This window comes from Podarcis vaucheri (genome assembly GCF_965113315.1).
Source record: "Podarcis vaucheri genome assembly, chromosome: 7".
NCBI classification, from domain to species: domain Eukaryota; kingdom Metazoa; phylum Chordata; class Lepidosauria; order Squamata; family Lacertidae; genus Podarcis; species Podarcis vaucheri.
This window is the reverse complement of record NC_138765.1, coordinates 50,398,984-50,417,310: the sequence shown is the minus strand read 5'-3', so window position 1 is coordinate 50,417,310 and position 18,327 is coordinate 50,398,984. Positions and strand designations below refer to the sequence as shown.

General features: G+C 47.2%; 1 protein-coding gene across 11 annotated transcripts in view; it reads left to right on the top strand.

Annotated features, from left to right (window-relative positions):
• The window catches only part of RIPOR1 (RHO family interacting cell polarization regulator 1), a 110,649-nt gene that overhangs the window by 80,645 nt on the left and 11,677 nt on the right, over positions 1-18,327 (top strand). For 9 of the 11 annotated variants that reach the window (XM_082229292.1, XM_082229297.1, XM_082229296.1 and 6 more), the window contains exons 2-13: positions 83-209; positions 7,967-8,119; positions 9,150-9,228; positions 9,843-9,866; positions 11,867-11,920; positions 12,525-12,677; positions 12,789-12,852; positions 13,134-13,177; positions 13,388-13,513; positions 13,609-13,757; positions 14,146-14,275; positions 17,019-17,720. In XM_082229292.1, the coding sequence (XP_082085418.1) occupies positions 83-209; positions 7,967-8,119; positions 9,150-9,228; positions 9,843-9,866; positions 11,867-11,920; positions 12,525-12,677; positions 12,789-12,852; positions 13,134-13,177; positions 13,388-13,513; positions 13,609-13,757; positions 14,146-14,275; positions 17,019-17,720 (1,805 nt within the window). Of the gene's footprint in view, positions 1-82; positions 210-2,023; positions 2,176-7,966; positions 8,120-9,149; positions 9,229-9,842; positions 9,867-11,866; positions 11,921-12,524; positions 12,678-12,788; positions 12,853-13,133; positions 13,178-13,387; positions 13,514-13,608; positions 13,758-14,145; positions 14,276-17,018; positions 17,721-18,327 lie in introns of those variants that run through there. The other 2 variants (XM_082229291.1, XM_082229290.1) reach the window with 2 other exon arrangements.

Below are 18,327 nucleotides of genomic sequence, written 5' to 3'. Positions count from 1 at the left end.
TCCCTGTACATTGCTCCCTGACATGGTTCCTTTTGCTCCCCCACTTTGTCATTGATGCCATGTTCTTCTGTTCTCTCCGCAGGGCGTCCCTCCAGGTGGAGCTCGACGATGTCACTCTCAGTGCGGCCCCAGCGGCGCAGCCTGGTGGTCAGGATCAATAGGAGCCAATCGTTCGCTGGCGTCAACTCCACTCAGGACAAATCTTTCAGGTAAGCCCAGAAGAAGCTTCCTTGGTGGAAATGGGAGTTGGAGCATGCAGAGAACAAGGTGAATGGTGGTGTGTGATGCCTAAATGGCTAATTGCCTTCCCATCCCACCCAGGACTGAGAGTCATGCTGCTGTACATACATTTTAATTTACTGTGCATAATGCATATTGTTTCAGCTAGTTATAGGGGAAGGGCTAGAACATGCAAAATGATCCAATCCCCTGGCAACTGGATGTCTTGCTCAGCCTCCCCTCAAATCTCCTGAGGTACTGCTACTGACCACATGTTCTTAAGCTTCATTCCCATCAGGACATGAAATACTTACTTTAAAATAACAAAGCTGAAATGCACACAGCTTTGTTCATAACATAGGATATTACTTCAGCAAGAACAGTGGCTGGCTTCTTACTTCGCAGTAGCAGGTGTATTCGCTTACTGCCTTTGCTCCAGAGATGCTTCAGGAAGCACCCCTATGTTGTTTGTTTGTTTATTTAAGACATCCACATACCACTTAATTATTTGAATTTCTAAGTAGTGTACATTAAAAAAAATCCACAGAGAATAGGACTATAAAAACTGATTATAAAACTGAACACTACCTTAAAATACCTGCTGGAACAGGAAAGTTTTAGTCATGCCCTGGAGATTCAGCAAGAAGGTTGTATGTCCCATCCCAGCTGAAAGAAAGTTCCACAGGCTGGGGCCCACTACATTGAATGCGCAGCTTCTAGTAGTTACAAGCTGTGCATATGAGCCATTTCTGATGTTGAGGCTGTGCATCCCCACACTAAGAGGGAGGTATCACCAGGGTTTTGGGAATCCCAAGCTTTTCAGAAGTATAGTTTCTTTCACCATACAGTCAATCTGTGGCCGTATCTGCTGTCTGTGTGGAGAGTGCTTCTTAGCATGTGAAAAGGTGGCATTTTCTGAAAGCTGGGTATGGCACCGAAATGCGCAAGGAACCTCACCAGATAGAAGATGCTTGTCTCTGTAGATAGTCACCTTTCAGCCTGTTGGGTGGGGTGATGAGGTGTTGATATGCTTGCCCCATTTTAAGAATGCTTGAAAACAACTTGTTTATCTAGTGAATGCACTCCTAAGACAGTTCTGTGTTTCATTACCACTGGTTTAGAGTGGGAGCAGAATCCCTCGTGGGAGGAAGGAGTAGAATGCAATCTGACTAACAAGCCAGTCCGTAACATAGACACAGAGACCACATGTTAGAAGGCCCTTTATTTCTTTCTGTAGGAACATTTGGCAAGTGGATAATTTTTTCCTTGGCGAACTTGAATACGTGAGGCTGGATTCTTGAAGTACTGACCAAAATGAGCCAGGCTAGATGCAACAGAAGTTCCATTTGATGGTGAATGCTCCTGTTTCTGCAGTAATTAAACAGAGGGAAGGTGGACCTGCAAACAAGTGCCATCAGCCCACCATACTCAGTGCCCTTATTGCCCATGGGCAGTGCTAGAACATTTAGGTTTAGGCCAGGGTGGGGCAGAAGGCGCAGGAGTGTCAAAATCCATAACATCAGATTTCTTTAATCACTTCCCCAATGTGTAGAACAATTCTGAAAATTAGTATTTCAAATCAGCAAACATTTTTGCAGCATGGAATTGCTCCAGATATAACATTTCACGTTTCTGCTGGTGAGCTTGGAACATCTGTGAAGAAGCAATACCTGTTGGCTTAGCGACGGTTGCCATCTCAACCCAGAGACTGTTGACATTTGGAATCCTCATTTCTGTCAGTTGCTGTGTTTTGAAAGTTTAGAGCTGATATCAGAATTCCAGCTGTTGGAGTCATTTTGTGTTTCTTACCCTTGAAGGGAGTGGAGTCTACAAAGTACCGTACTGTTGCTTGTGAAGGATCATGGAAAAACCTAAGCCTTTGAAAAGAAGCTACAGGCTTCCTAGTACTTATAGAAGTAAGGTAGCAAGTTATTTCCATGAAAAACAGAGATCTAGGTAGGACTACCACATTAGAGGCTTATTGGGTTGGTTGAAAGATAATATTACTTCATGTTGTACAGTACCAGTGCCTCCCAGTTGGCTTCAGTCTCCTGCTCTGTTCATCTCACCTGCCTCCAAGTCTTTCAAGAGTACCAGTCGGGCTGGTGTAAGCCTTTAAGTGCCATAGGCAAAATTAGTACAAAAGCCAATGCTGGATCATGAAGCTGTTGGGCTAAGAACCAATCCTCGGCCATTCTGCTTGGCTCTCTTTCACACCCCAATTCCAACTAGCCGTGTTTGTCCTGTTCTGGGGTTCTGGTTTTGTTTTGTTGGTCGTCTCTGAACTTCTTAATGAGTGCTGGTCTTCAGCTGCTAGCATGCTGCTGCTTATGTCCAGGTTTACTGGGCTTTTCACCCACAACCTACTGTATCTGGGATTCTTTACTATTGCCCCATCTGCTTTGCATGCAGAACATCCCAGGTTCAATCCCTGCCATCCCCAGTTGGAGGGATAAAATAGCAGGTGAGGTAGAAGGCTTTTGCCTAGACTGTGGAGAGCTGCCATAGATGAGGGTTGACAGTACCAGATTAAACAGACTTACGGTCTGACCTGCTACGTCAGCTTCCTATGTTCCTTTGTTATCAACACTTGTCCATTCTTCCTTCTTTCCTCTGTCAGGAGCAAAAATGTCATGAACGTGATAAGCATGTACTTCCCTACTCGTTATTTGTTTTTTTTTTTTTTTTTTTTTTTGAGGGGGGAAGGCTGCACATTTTATTTTTTTTTTATTTTTTTTTATAATAATTTTATTGCATTTTTCCAAATTACAAATAAAACAGAAGAAAAAACAGAACAAAAGAAAAGATAAGAAAAGAAAACAAAGGATTCCATTTCAATAACTTTTTTTCAAATTTCCATTGGACTTCCCCACATCCCCCGGATAATGCATTCTTGATAATAAAGTCATCAGCAAATTATACCCTTATTTCATATATTTCTTTATATTTTCAATTGCAATTTAAGTTTAAATCTCTTGTTCTCCATTTACTCTAAAAATATAACCTGATATCATTTTAACCCATTTAAACTTTGGTTCTTTCACAAATATTAACAATTTCATAAATAATTAAATTTCGTTGCTGGGGCTAGCGTTCTGAATCATACGTCATCTTATGTTTCATACAACTTATAATACTTTTGCAAATAGTCTTTAAATTTTTTCCAGTCCTCCTCCATTGCCTCTTCTCCCAAGTCCCGGATTCTTGCAGTCATCTCAGCCAGTTCCATATAGTTCATCAGTTGCGTCTGCCACTCCTCCAGTGTGGGCAAATCTTGGGTCTTCCAGTATTTGGCGATAAGGATTCTTGCTGCAGTTGTAGCGTACATAAAGAAAGTTCTGTCCTTTTTTAACACCTTCTGGCCGACAATGCCCAGAAGAAAGGCCTCTGGTTTCTTGGGAAAGGTGTACTTAAACACCTTCTTTAACTCATTATAGATCATTTCCCAAAAGGCCTTCAATCTTGGGCACGTCCACCAGAGGTGGAAAAATGTCCCTTCAGCCTCCTTGCATTTCCAACATTTATTGTCAGACAAATGGTATATCTTAGCAAGTTTGACTGGGGTCATGTACCACCTGTACACCATTTTCATAATATTTTCTTTCAAGGCATTACATGCCGTGAACTTCATACCGGTGGTCCATAACTTTTCCCAGTCTTCTGACATGATGTTATAACCAATGTCTTGAGCCCATTTTATCATGGCTGATTTAACTGTCTCATCCTGAGTGTTCCATTTAAGCAGCAAGTTGTACATTCTCGATATTACCTTGGTCTTTGGTTCTAACAGCTCTGTCTCAAGTTTCGATTTTTCCACCTGGAATCCTATTTTTTTATCTAGCTTGAAAACCTCATTAATTTGGGCATAGTGTAGCCAATTTTGCACCTTATCTTTTAGTTTTTCAAAGCTCTGCAATCTCCAATTACCTCCAATATTCTCTATTATTTCCCAATATTTCGGCCAATATGCCTCCATATTGGATGTTTTCCGAGCTTTGGCCTCTATTGGTGAAATCCACCTCGGAGTTTTACTTTCCAATAAGTCTTTGTATTTTTTCCAGACCATGTATATTGCTTTCCTGACAATATGGTTTTTGAACATTCCATGTGTTTTCCCCTTGTCATACCACAAATACGCATGCCAACCTAGCGAATTGTTGAAGCCTTCCAGATCTAGGACATCAGTGTTTTCCAATAAAATCCAATCTTTCATCCAGCAGAAGGCCGCAGCTTCGTAGTATAACCTTAAGTCCGGCAGGGCAAACCCCCCTCTCTCCTTTGCATCAGTTAATATTTTAAACTTTATTCGGGGCTTTTTGCCCTGCCAGACAAATTTAGAAATGTCCTTCTGCCACTTTCCAAAACAATCCACTCTGTCCACAATCTGCAAGGCCTGGAACAAAAACAACATTTTTGGCAAAACGTTCATTTTTATAGCTGCGATTCGGCCTGACAAGGATAATTTCAATCTTGACCAAATTTCTAAGTCTTTTTTAACTTCTGACCAACATTTTTCATAGTTATCTTTAAATAGATTCAAATTCTTAGAAGACAGATTGACCCCCAGGTATTTCACTTTTTTAACAATGTTTAGTTCTGTTTCTTTCTGAAACTCCTCTGTTTCAATAACCGTCAGGTTTTTCCCTAACACCTTAGTTTTTTGTTTGTTCAGCTTAAAACCCGCCACCCGACCAAATTTCTGAATCAATTCCAAAACTCTTTTTGTACTAGGTTCTGGCTCCTGTAATGTTAAAACCAAGTCATCTGCAAATGCTTTCAGTTTATATTGTTTCGCTCCGACCCCTACTCGTTATTTGTTACTGCAGAAGACATGCTGTCATGGTCAGCTGTCTAAGGCTTCCTAACAGCAAGGCATCTTTCCTAGTTCCAGTCCTCCATTTCACACATCTCCCAGCAAGATGTACAATTTCTAGACTTGGGACTATTCCTGCAGCACAAGAATGGGGAACTTGTGGCTGTCTGGTTGTTTATGGACTCCAGATCCCATCAGCCCCGGCCAGAATGGTCAGTGGTCAGGAATGATGGAAGCTGTAGTCCAGCAACATATGGGTGGCTAAGGGTTCCTTGCTCCTGTTGTAGCAATAAAAGATTGACCAGTAACTCCCAAAATAGCATGGGATATTAATCTGGCAGCAAGAATTTGGAGCCTGAATAAAATAATCTAGGGGGTGCAGGGATAAATTTAACAGTAACAGCCATGCCCATTAAACTAGTCAGTGTTGCTTAGAATCTAATTTAGCACATGTTTGAGAGAAAACAGGGTTTCATTTTAGCTGGAAGAGAAAAGAAGAGGGAATTAAATTCAAGAGTCAAGAGTTCATTGTGATTCTTCAGTTATACACTAGGGCAGTGTTTCCCAACCACTGTTCCGCGGCACACTAGTGTGCCCCGAGATGTTGCCTGGTGTGCCGCGGGAAAAATTAAAAAATTCGAAAGATTTTTTTTTTAAAAAAGTCAAATTTTCGATTGGGGCGCCGTCACTAGATGACCCCTGGGGTTCCCTCCCTCCCTCCCGCTCTGCGCCTCCCTCCTCCTCCTCCTCCTCCTCCGGGGAGGCCCTTCCTGGCTCTCGGCCAAGGCTTGGCGGCTGCCACTCACTCACTCGCTCGCCCACCCGTCCCTCCATCCCTGCACCCGGCCTCTCCCCCTCCGTCCCCGGCGCGGGGGCTGCCGGGATCCGTAGTCCCCTCGCCCTTGGGCTCCGCGCCCGCGCGGGGTGCGCGAACTACGTTTCCCAGCGTGGCCTGGCGGGCCGGGCGTTTTGTTTGAAGCGCTCTTCTCCCGGCCATGGAATGAGCGCGGCGGCCGGGCGGGCAGGGGCTCTTCCGTGCAGACCCCGCGCAGCCTGCCTGCGCCCCCGCGGAGATCGGGCGGCAGGATGGAGCCCGGGGATCCCCGTGGAGGCGGAGGCTGCCCCCCAGGTAGGGCTGCGTCGGGGGGGTTTTATTTTTGCAATGCTGCATCCGCGCTGGAGGGGACGCATCGGACCGCGGGGAGACCCCTTGGCGTGCGTGCAAGGCAATGCATGCGTGCAGGCGTTGCATGAAGTGCAGTGCAATGCAATGGCAACGCGGCGCCCTGCATGCATGCATGCATGCAACTTCCACCGGCGCTCCGGACTTGGCAGGTGAGGGGGGTCCCCAGTGGGCGGCAGACAGAGCCGGGAGGGCGAAGGGGAGCCGGGGGGAGCAGCCGAGCCCGGGGGGAAACTTCGGCGTCGTTGCGCCGGGTGTTGGAAGCGGAGGCTGGCGGGGGCCCCTCACCTGCAAAACCTGGTCGCCTCTCATATATTTCGTGCATTGCATTCATCGCCCGCTTTCTCCTCCAAGGAGCTCCCGGGGGCGCGCGTGGTTCTCCCCGTGTTATCCTCGCAACAACAGCCCTGCGAGGTGGGTCAGGCGAGTGGCCCAAGGGAGCACCCAGGGATTGTCCTGGCCAGGTGGGGTGATTTGAACCCTGCTCTCTGCCCGGTCTTCGTCCTCATTTAGCCCCCACATGTGCATGACTGTGCATGACTGAGGTTTTCCCCCCTCGTCTTGGCTATGGTGTGAGTCTGTGCTGTTAATTAATGGGGTTCTGCCTTCGGAGAAGATGAGCCAGCCCTCAAGGAGGTGATTATAGAATTTGCTAGCAATTCATGTCCCTCCCGGCGTGACGCTGCGCACTGACGTCACAGGGCTGTAATGGTGGTGTGCCTCGAGATTTTTTTCATGAAACAAGTGTGCCTTTGCCCAAAACAGGTTGGGAAACACTGCACTAGGGCAGGATGGGGAGTCTTTAGCCTGTGGGCCAAATTTGTCCTGGCACAGGTTCCAATTTGGCATGCACTATTTCTCTCAAACCATCACCTCCTTCCCCACATCTGACAACATATGTCATGTTAGTTATGGGGCAAGTAGAATTGTGGCTGGATCAGTTGTGCAACCAACTTCCCCATGCAGAACTCCATCATGCAGGTGATACCTGCAAAAAGTAGACTTGGAGTTGTTGCCCATCAGCTGATCAACCCTCCCAATCAGTGGCACTTCAGAGAATTTGCTAGCCCTGTGTAACTGTTTTGAAGTCCTGATGATTGGACAGTTGGGGCACCCTGCTCACCTATCAGATTTGGCCTGCAAGGCTAGGGTAAATAAGGATCTGGCCCACTGGACAGATCAAGTACCTTACCCCTATACTAGGATACACGGAATACTTGAGTGGCTATACCAAAACAGTCTGATCTGAGTTGTGACAATACTCAGGCATGTGCACTACTCTTTGAGTAAGGAGCATCTTCCTTAGGATAGCATTTGTGAAGTGCTGCATGCTGTTCCCTGCTGGACATATACTTTAAAGGGTTTAGAAGTACACTTCCAAATGGCACTGTGCAGAGTTGCTAGTGCTCTGTGGTTCTCCCCTCCCCTTTTGTTCCTGGTAGTCCATATTACAATAGGGGATCCGGTTCATGGAGTCCGAATGACCCACTTTCAGGGTAATAAAGCGTGGGAAAATGATCTTTACTGTGGGTTGGTTTTTTAGCATTTTCTGTGCTTTCAGCATTCGCTCTAAGCAGCAGCAGTAGTGTGCAAAGCTTCCTCCTGAGTGCATGTATTTTTGTGAGAGGTGCTCTGCACTGTGAGTCAAAGCTCTCCCCCCCACATGGGTACACTCACTCCATTGTTTTAAGAGTCAGCCCGGCTCCACGACGTCATGCTTTGCTTGAGGATTTTTATTTTTATATTTTAAGGAATTTTCCTGCCTTCAGCACCCCAACGGTCTCCAGGAAGTCTGGCTCCAGGGTCAGTAGGATGTTTTCAATGTCCCACAAATCCCCTCCACCCAAGGTGCCCCAGCCGGAGCGACTCGACGAAGTGTACGAAGCACTGAAGAAGGGACTGACGTGAGTGATGCTGCTGCCAGAAGTCCCGCTCTCTTAACCTATGGCTTGGGGTGGAGGTGCCTGTTTCATTGAAAATTGTTTAATGCCATCTTTCTATCACATGTTGATGTTTGAGGCTCCCTAGAATGAGTGTTGGAATGCAAACTCACTAGCAGTACAAACCCAACAGTGGTAGATAGAACCCAGATCTCAAAGGGGTGGGGTGCCAGCTGCCCAGTGATCTTAACAAACACTAACCATAACCATAACTAACATGTGTATGCCCCAGCCTTTGCCAGCCCAGTGTCCTCCAGATGTTTTGGACTACAACTCCCATCAGCCCCAACCAACTTTCTCAGGCCCCTCCCACCTGTCAAAACTGGCCTGTGGAGGGTGGGATATTTCTTTGCCCTGCCTCCCCTCTATACACAATACAGTACAGTGGTACCTCGAGTTAAGTACTTAATTCATTCCGGAGGTCCGTTCTTAACCTGAAACCGTTCTTAATCTGAAGCGCCACTTTAGCTAATGGGGCTTCCTGCTGCTGCCGCGCTGCCAGAGCACGATTTCTGTTCTCATCCTGAAGCAAAGTTCTTAACCCGAGGTACTATTTCTGGGTTAGCAGAGTCTGTAACCTGAAGCGTATGTAACCTGAAGCGTATGTAACCTGAGGTACCACTGTATAATATTTCTTCCCACACAACAATTCACTACGTGCCTGCATATTCCCTCTCCCCACCAACTCTCCACAAAGTATGTTTGAGACGGCGAGGGTACATGCAGGCAAGTAGCACAGTATGTTTGCTTAAACCTTAGTTTATACCAGTAGCCTTCTCAGTGAAGCTGGTGAACCGAAAGCTCTGCTGGACACAGCTGAACTGGGCACAGCCTCCTGGGAATCTGGAAGCAAGGATTCTGTTTGGGTCCTTGCTGCCAAGGATAACATCCTGTAGACGTTTGAAAGAGTGGCCGGGATGCTGTCTCCCCATATCTCTTTACTTAAAGGGGAAGAGTCCTCCTGCTTCTGCTTACCCCATTTCTCCCCTAACAGTGCTTATCTGGAAGTGCACCAGCTGGAGCTGGAGAAGCTGAGCACCCAAATCCGCGAGTCCAAGAGGAATTCCCGATTGGTGAGTGGAGGGTTGGTGCCAACTAAAAGCATTCCTGCCCTCAGTGTATGCACTTCATTCTCCCCAAAATGCAGGACTGGCAATAGTAGAGAGACTGTGACAGGTCAGGGAGGTGAAGGAGCCTTCTGATACTGTTTGTTTTGGAGCCTTTGCCCTCTCAGCATTGGCTTCTGCTATGTTTGTAGGCTCTCAGCAGTTCTGATCCTGAGGATGCTTCCCTAGAGCTATGGGGCAGACGATAGTTTTTGGGACACATATACAGTACATGCTTTTTGGGAACAGTTGGTGCTGGCCACCAACTTGAAAATGGTGTTCGACAACTTCATCGGGGAGAAGGATAACAGTAGCAACTAATCTGTGATGAATGGATTTTATCTCCCAATATGGGATGCAGTGTGCTACTGAATACAACTTGTTGGTGATCGTAAGCGGGAGAAGGCTGCTGCATTCATGTTCTGCTTGTGGTATTACCATAGGCATCTGGCTGGCCACTGTGGGAAACTGGATGTTGAACTAAGTAGGCCTTTGGTCTAATCCAGCAGGGCTGTGTATTCAGCAATCATTTTTTTCTGACCTCTGCCTAACCTTCACCTTCTCCTTGTTTTCTCCTCTAGGGCTTTCTGTACGATCTTGATAAGGTAAGGCATGCTGCAAAGGAAATTGTGCTTGCCTTGGATTGCGGGTGGGGGAGGGCTTGTCAACCCATTGAGTTCTGTATCTCTTGGATGCAAGACATTGAAGCTTCTGGGCCTTGGGTTGCATCTCTTATCCCTGCCTTTGCTAGCACAGAAAGTCAAGTTACTTGACTTCAGTGATGCTTCTCTCCTGCTGCTTCTGCTGCTTTCCTTCAGATGTCACTTCCTGAATCCTTTGTTTGGCCAACTGCCTTAAGAGCCAAACTAGATGTGACGCAGGAGTTCTGCATCTCTTTTCACTGTGTTTCTCTTTAAAAGCTGCCTCGGAAGTCATAATCAAAAGCAGAAGAGGGGAAGGAAGGACTGCTTAATCCTGCATTTCTGATCTCTTCAGCTGCTTTCTCACATGCAGGGGAAGATATACTGTGGGTGGAGGAAGAAGCTTGGGGCTATACAATGGCTATAGACTAACGAGTCAAGCAGTTTCTCCTGCACCCTGCTGGCCCTTCCTTTGCTCAGACTGGCAGCCTTTGAGGTTGCTTTTGGTTTATAGTGGAGCAGATGATAATTTCCCCACCTTGGAGAGGGGTGGAAAGTGGTTCCAAGACAGGTATTGCTACTTTCATATCAAAAGAGTAGGATGTCAACAAAAGAGTGGATGTAAACACCCTATCCTGCTCTTTTGCATCTGATAAACAGTTCTTGCAAGACTTTGCATTGTTTCAAAAACATGCAAAACCTGTTTGGTGAGACATGAAGTGAATAAAAGAAATACCATTAGGTAAATACCTTGCGAAATCTCTCTTGAGCCAGTTGCAACTCTCTTATAAAAACTATTTGCCTATCTCCAGCCTGAGGTTAGTCTCTGTGTTAGCTGCATCAGTAACTTCTGGTTGTGGGGCCAGGAGAACATAAAGAAATCAAGGGGGCAGTTTTTTCAGTTTTAACTCAGGCATGCCCTGGCTGAAGCTGCTCTTTTCCAAGAAGTTTCCTTGAGGAACTGAAGGCAAAAATAAAAAATAAATAAAAATGGATTCCTTTGCTAGAGACATAACAAAAAAGGGTAACTAATTTATCCTTTAAATAGATAATGAAATCTCAAAATAATAATGATAACATTAAAATGATGAAGTTTCAAAGTTAGTTTCTAATCTCTTTTCTTCCCAGTGCTTGACATCAAGGAAACCAGTATATTTGCTAAATGTGGTGACTGGGAGGGAAACAGCCATGGGGCTAGTCCTCGTTACAACTTACATGCATCCTGCACTCTGCCCCAAGCAACAAAAAGCACAGGAAATGAGCTTTCTCTTTGGGGGTCAGCTTTGCCTGGTGAAAGGATGCTGCATTTGGGCAGGCTGAGGAGGGCAGATGTGTGGTTCCGAAATTTTGAGTTAAAAAATGAGAGAGGAAACTGAGCACTTCCAGGCCTCCCTTTTATTTACAGTCTGCTGACCTGGACTTCTCTTTTCATGGGCATATCTGATATGATGTAGTGATGGCCTCTAATCTGATGGATTTTAAAAAAGAAAAGGAGTTGCATGTTTTTAAGATGTGCTTTCTGTTAAAAGTAGGAGGGAAGCATTGAAAGTGGGAGCAAACCAACCAGCTTTTTGCTTGGTGCCTAAAAGAAAGCAACTTTGCCAGTTTCTCCTACCCCTGCCTTTCAACCCTGAATGACTTCCTCTTGCCCATAGAACAGCAGCCAGATGGAAGGACCCTGGCCAGTTGCCCAGTGATTAACCTGAGCTAGGCTATATCTGCTTAGCTTTAAATATTGTTCTTTTGCCAATGAAGATACATATCAGGAACTTGTTGCTCTAAAACAGATCAGCAAAGGAATCGGTTTAACCTCTAAGCACCAATACTACTATCTTTTGCAAATGGAAAGACCCCAATCCTTTCTTGGGCAAGCTGGGAACGTAGAGAATTTCTGGGAGCTTCACTACTTAGTCAGTCGGATTTCCAATTCCTGTCTAATGGGATTTCCTTTTATTGTCTCACAGCAAGTCAAGTCGATTGAGCGGTTTCTACGCCGTCTGGAGTTTCACGCTAGCAAGGTACCAGCTGCTTCTCAGCTTGTAAAACAGAATTTCTGCACTGAGAAAAGCTGAACTCTGTTACCTTTGAATATTATGCAGTTTAAGTATGTTTGTATATATTTGCTCATTTTGTATAGTCTCGCTGTGAGGCAGATAGCTATGTAGGGGGACTGACGTTCCAAGCAAAGGAGTCTGTTGTGTTCCATAGAGCACTTCATGTCTGCAGTGGGGAAACTGTGGCCTTCTAGGTTTTGCTGGGTACCAGCTCCCATCATTCCTGACCTTTACTCATGCTAGCTGGGCCTGATGGGAGTCCAGTAATGGTGGGAATGGCACAGATTTCCCACCTTTGCTTTATGGTGGGAGCAGAGGAGGACTTAGGGAAGCGTGGCTGGTTTGGTCACACTGGGCGCAGAGCCTCAGGGGTGGATACAACTTTGATGTTGAATGGAAGACGGGAAGTGGGTGGGGACACACACCAAATTTTGGGTTCGCACAGGGTGCCACTGAAATTTGAGACCCTATTGAATGCTTCCGCTGATCTGGGTTTGTGGCAACCAAACTTTCTGCCAAGCATCCCCTACAGCCCATCATCCTAGCTCTGTGGTTTACTTCCTAACAGATAGATGAGCTTTACGAGGCCTACTGCATCCAACGGCGGCTTCGGGATGGAGCCCACAACATGGTCAAGGCCTACACAGCTGGTTCACCTGGCAGCAAGGAGGCACGCGAGAGCTTGGCTGAAGCTAGCAAGGGCTACAAAGAGTACACAGAGGTGAGTCAAGATGGCCTGGTACTGAGGGAGGAGGAAGGAAATGGTGGAATGGGGACCAGGCTTTGTGTTGGCGGCATTAATGGGTGGTTGTTTGGTTTCTCCCCCTTCCAGAATATGTGTCTGTTGGAGAGTGAACTAGAGAGTCAGTTGGGAGAGTTCCACATCAAGATGAAAGGTACAGAAGGGCAAACAATATGTCATATACAAAGGGATGTCTGGTAGCCATTTTGTAACTTGAAAAGCAGCTTTGGGAGGGCATAACCCTGAGTGGGTGGGAGGGTTAACCCTTTTTCTTGCCGGCGGATGTTTTACTCCAGATCCCATATATGAAATTCCAACTGCAAGTTTACCTCCTAAACATGTATCTGCACCCTGTCCCACACCTCTTGTCATTTATGTGGATCAGCAAAATTGTGGGGTCATGACAGAAGCATTGACACTTTTTTCCTCTTGCAGGATTGGCTGGCTTTGCTAGGCTCTGTGCTGGAGACCAATATGAGGTTTGTGAGTTAGAGATGGGCTCAGAACATGTGGAGAGGGAGGGGCTTGGGTCCTGGAAACTAGATGAACTGGAGTTGACCGAACAGCTTGTTCGAAGGGAATCTGGTTCCCCAGCACTGATTGCAATAGCTCTTGTCCAGCTCTAATAGGGTGCACACCTTGTTTCACATCCATCCAGTTGATCTGAACTCTCTTATTCTTTGTGGCAGATCTTCATGAGATACGGGCGCCAGCGGTGGAAGCTGCGGGGCCGCATTGAGGCAAACAGCAAGCAAGTGTGGGACAGTGAGGAGATGATCTTCCTGCCCCTCATTACAGAGTTCCTGTCCATCAAGGTATCTGGTGCCACTCTGGGCAGCTGGCCCCTGTCACAGGAAAGACAATTCATTTCCTAGGCTTACTGGGCCTCAACTCTTCCTTCTCCTCCCAGGTAACAGAGCTGAAGAGCTTGGCCAGTCATGTGGTGGTGGGGAACGTCTCTTGTGAAACCAAGGACCTGTTTGCAGCACTGCCCCAGGTCGTGGCAGTAGATATCAATGACCTGGGCACCATCAAGCTGAGCCTGGAGGTTAATTGGAAGTGAGTTATTCTCTTGAGGCTTATTGAGTTTCTCTGTTGTGGAGCTGTGTGAGAAATGCTCTTGGGTGAGGAAGGTTGTGATCTTACAGAACCTGAAGGGAAGGGGCCTGATAAGTGAGGGAACTGGGACCATGGTACTATAGATCCTCCTTCCCCAGCTTAGTGCCCTCCGGGTGTTTTGAACTACAACTCCCAACAGCCCATGGCAAGTATAGCGTGCTGACTGGGACCAACGCGATCTGTGGTCCAAAACTTCTGGAAGGCTGCTCTGAATTGTGACTCCCCAAGAGGATTTCATAATGTGTGACCCTCCCTTTCTCTTCTTACATCAGTGTACAGGAGGGGTGGTTCATTTTTCTCTCTGAGCATTCTGCTTTCTTTTCACCAGCCCCTTTGACAAAGAGGACCAACCATCATCTGCTAGCACTGTGACAAAGACATCTACAGTCAACAAGAGATTTTCCACGTACAACCAGAGCCCACCTGACACACCATCTATGCGCGAACAGGCTTTTTATGTGAGTGCAAAGGGGGAAAAACCCGGAAGGGAATCAGAACCCACACTCCTGGTCCTAGTTGGGAGAACTGTAGCTTTCCTAAGTCCCACCAACTGAGTTTGTGGCTGAGATGTGGCTAAAAATCAGCAGCCTCCTGGATCACAGCTCAAACTTTTAGCCACAGTGCTATATGAGCTGGAGAGATCTTCAGAGCAAGTCCTACTTTGAACATATTGCATTAAGGCATGTGGGAGAAGTGGAGGGGTCAACACTTGTTCTCAGTCCAAGAAACCATAGTTTATCAAGTCAAGACTTTAGCATCTGAACCAGGCCTCTGTCTTGAGCTGAAGAAGTTGAGGAAATTAGTGCAGGAAAGGAGAGGACAACATCTGGTTGATAGGGGAAATGTCAGGTTATTATTTATTTTTTAAATGCATTTACCGGTATATCCCAGCATTTCCTCCAAGGAGCTCTCAAGGTGGTGTGCATCATTCTCTCCCTCCTCATTTAATCCCCACAAGAACCCTGTGAGGCAAGTTAGGCTGAGATGCAGTGATCTGCCCAAGGTCACCCAGCGAGCATCATGGTTGGGCGGGGATTGGAACCCAGGTCTTTCAGGTCCCAGTCTGAGACTCTAACCAGTACCCCCACACTGGCAGATTGATCAGTTATGGGAAGCAGAGTGGCCCTGATTGCCAGAGAGATTGTCTGTAAGGCAAGTGAGTCTCATGTTGTAATGGAGCTGAGCCCTTGGTGCTGACCGTTGCCTCTTTCTCCGCTTAAGAGCCTGCCACGGGAGGCTCCCCACAAGCACAGGTGGGCCTTGTTGGACATCTTCCGGGAGACTTTCCTAGAGAGGCTGCCGCGGAGCTGCTCATGCAGCGACGTCTCCTCAGTGCAGCTCGGCACAAGGGCACCTCGGGGCTGTGTAAGTGCTGGCCCTGTAGCTTAGCCTAGTCACCTGATGTAGACGTAGCTGTGCTCTGTCTCCCGTATGCTAGTCTGTGGTTCCTATTTCAAGGCCTGAATCAGAGCTGTGAATAAGGCAAGTGGATTGACTGCAGAATCTTGCCCGTCCCTCTGCCGCTTTGCAGTAGTGAGCAGTGGACTTCCCCTGTCTTCCCAGATTGTGGTGTTTTGTGGCAATCGTGTGCTTACTTGCTGCTGCCCCTGAAGGCAGGGTGTGGATCATACAGGCTTTTGTCTCCTGCTTTTTGTAGTACTAGATTTCTTCCTCACACCAGTTTGCCTTCTGTAATATACCAGCCTTCTATGTGCTGCCCATATTCATCATATGGCTGCCTTCTGGTGGATTTGGTGGCTGAGGAAGAGCTGCCTCCCTGTAGGCCAGGACTTGAGGAACCTTTGACCTTCCAGTTGATGATGATGAACTCCAACTCTCATCATCCCCAGCCAGCATTGCAAATGGTAAATTATAATGGGAGTTGAACATGTGGAGGATGACAGGTTTCCCCTCCCTGCTCTAGGCCTCCCAAGCTGGTGTGTGTGTGTGTGTGTGTGTGTGTGTGTGTGTGTGTGTACGTACGTACAGGCTGTAGCTCAGTAGTAATTCAGATGCTTTGCCCATAGAATGTACCAGGTTCAATTCCTTGCAGCTCCAGGTACAGCTGGGAATGTCCCTTATCCCTGGCAAGATGCTACCAGTTAGTGTAGACAATACCGAGTCAGATGGACTAGTGGTCTGACTCAGCATGAGGTGGCTTCCCATGTTCCTCTGTGTAATTTGTGGTATTTCCAAACTGGAGCAGGTATCTCAAGAAAGAAGGAAATGTAACCTTCAGGGAATTGTGCAACATTCCTTCGTCTGGGGTGCTAACTGAAGTAAACAGTGATTTCCTCCTTGTCTGCCACAAAGATTAGCAGAGAATTGGCATATAATTTCTCATGTGATTTGTGACATGTGGCTCAGTGCTGGGACCTGGCAAACAAACAAATCACTCGTGTGTCTCATCTTGGCTGCAATCCCTGCCCTTATCCATGGGTGGTGGATGTATGGAGGAGTGGTAGAAGCTATGTAAAGAAGCACAAAGGGCTTTGAATAGAAAGGGTTGGGCTGGAGGGCTGGAAGCCAATATCCCTCCAAGCAGCCTGTTAGAGAATGGTTAGGGGCTGAAATGCTTCTCAGGAGCCTTGCCATCTTGTCGAGGGCACCTTGAGTTGTCACAGCGAACCAAGAACAGGGCAGCTAGGAATGATGGCCCTCCTGGCCAGTTCTGGATCCAACCCCACTTTCAAGGGAGGTTGATTTAACTGCCCACAAGTAGCTGGGCTGCTGCCCTGGAGTCTTGTCTCCAAGACTGTTGAGACTTGAAGCAGAGACTTGCTTTTGTCTGGAAGAGATGCAGCATCACGCATCCTGGGCAAGCTGTCTTCTCCAGTGGGGAGCCGAGCCGCAAAATGATGACCAACATTTTGCGCTTCCTGCTCCTACCAAAGTTGCAGTCTCTCTGATCTCCAGCATCTTTCCACCCAAAGGGCACAATCTCCCAAGTGTCTGTTGCTGGCCAAGTGAAGAGAGTGGGGGCTCAGTTGCAGCCTGGTGTAACAATGGAGCTTATCATGGGGGTCAAGGGGCACAAATAAGGAAGCTTCAGTGAGCCTGAAGAGTAAAGGAGTGGGGTGTGTGGAAGGAAGTGATGGCGTTATGCTGGGGGTGTAGGCGGTGACAGATGTTTCCATGCTTGCACACATGCACTATGCTCAATGCATCCCTCGTGTCTCATCTATGCTGCATTCTTTCCAGAACATGTTGCGGCAGCAGGAGGAGCTTGAGAACGGGGCAGCCTGGTCCATCTCTTCAGAGTCTTCGGACGATTCCTCTAGCCCACAGCTGTCTGGAAGTGCACGCCATACACTGCCCAGGCCTATTGTGCAACCTGCAGTACAGGCAACTCCGCCTGCCATAGAAATTGCCTTCACGCAACCCGAGGACAAAGAGCCACCAGCCGTTCGCGAGGAGGTGGCTGTGGCTAACGGACATGTGCCCTATGCTCGGACTCTTAGCCAGATCAGCGAGGCTAGTGTGGACCTGCCAGTGGCAGAGGACAAGGAGTGCACTGTCCCCAGAGACTCCAGTCCCAGGGACCTGCCTCCGCTGGAAACGAACTCCTTGCCCCAAAGTGCAGGCTCAGTGCTGGACACTCAGATCATAGAGGCTGGAGAACAGGAGATTGAGCCTGATGGGGCCACTCCCACTGTAGAAGGGAGTGAGGACACAGCCTCCCAAGCCCCAGAGGTTGAACAGCCCAAGCTTTCATTGAGCCTGCCGGTCCCAAAGGAGCTTCAGCCAGTGGGACTCTTGGAGCCACCAAAGCCCAAGCCTGTGGACTGTGGGCTGGAGGAGGCCATCAACTCACTGGCCTCTGCTCTAGATGACTACCGAGGCCAGTTCCCTGAGCTGCAGACCTTGGAGCAGGAGCTCAAGCACCTAGAGGAGATTCTCTTGGTGAGTGAGAGGGGGTAAAGAAGACCATGGCTGGGGGAAGGACAGCATCCCTGGATCTGTATATTTAGAGCTGAAATAAAATGTTTTAACCAAACTTTGCTGAATTCTGGAACTTGTGTGAATTGTGCAAACAAACCTCACTTTGTGCATATTTGCTTGTTGTTGTTTGCATAATTTGTGCCAACCATAGGGAAGAACAAAAGAATAATTTGTTGGACCCCTGAAGCCTCGCTCCCTGACCACTGTAAATTCTTTCTAGTGTTCCCACCTTGTTGCAGATGCACATAAGCAGTTAACAAAATAGCAATATGTGTATATAACAAAAAGAAAACTGAGAAACTACAAGGTAATATAATCCAATTCAATGTAATATAAAGCAGAGCTACAATACAGTACAATAAAACAAGAACACCCCCCCCCCCCGGAAATGTAACAACAGTTTTTGAAGCACATTTAGAGTCTGGGGTCCCTTCCTTTTTCATCCTCCCTCTTGCCAAGGTGCATCCTGACTAACAGAATCCAACACTCAGCCCACAAACAGATACACATAGAAGCCAAATTCTGCCTTACATATAGAAGCAAAAAAAATATGGTATGTTCCTTCTTC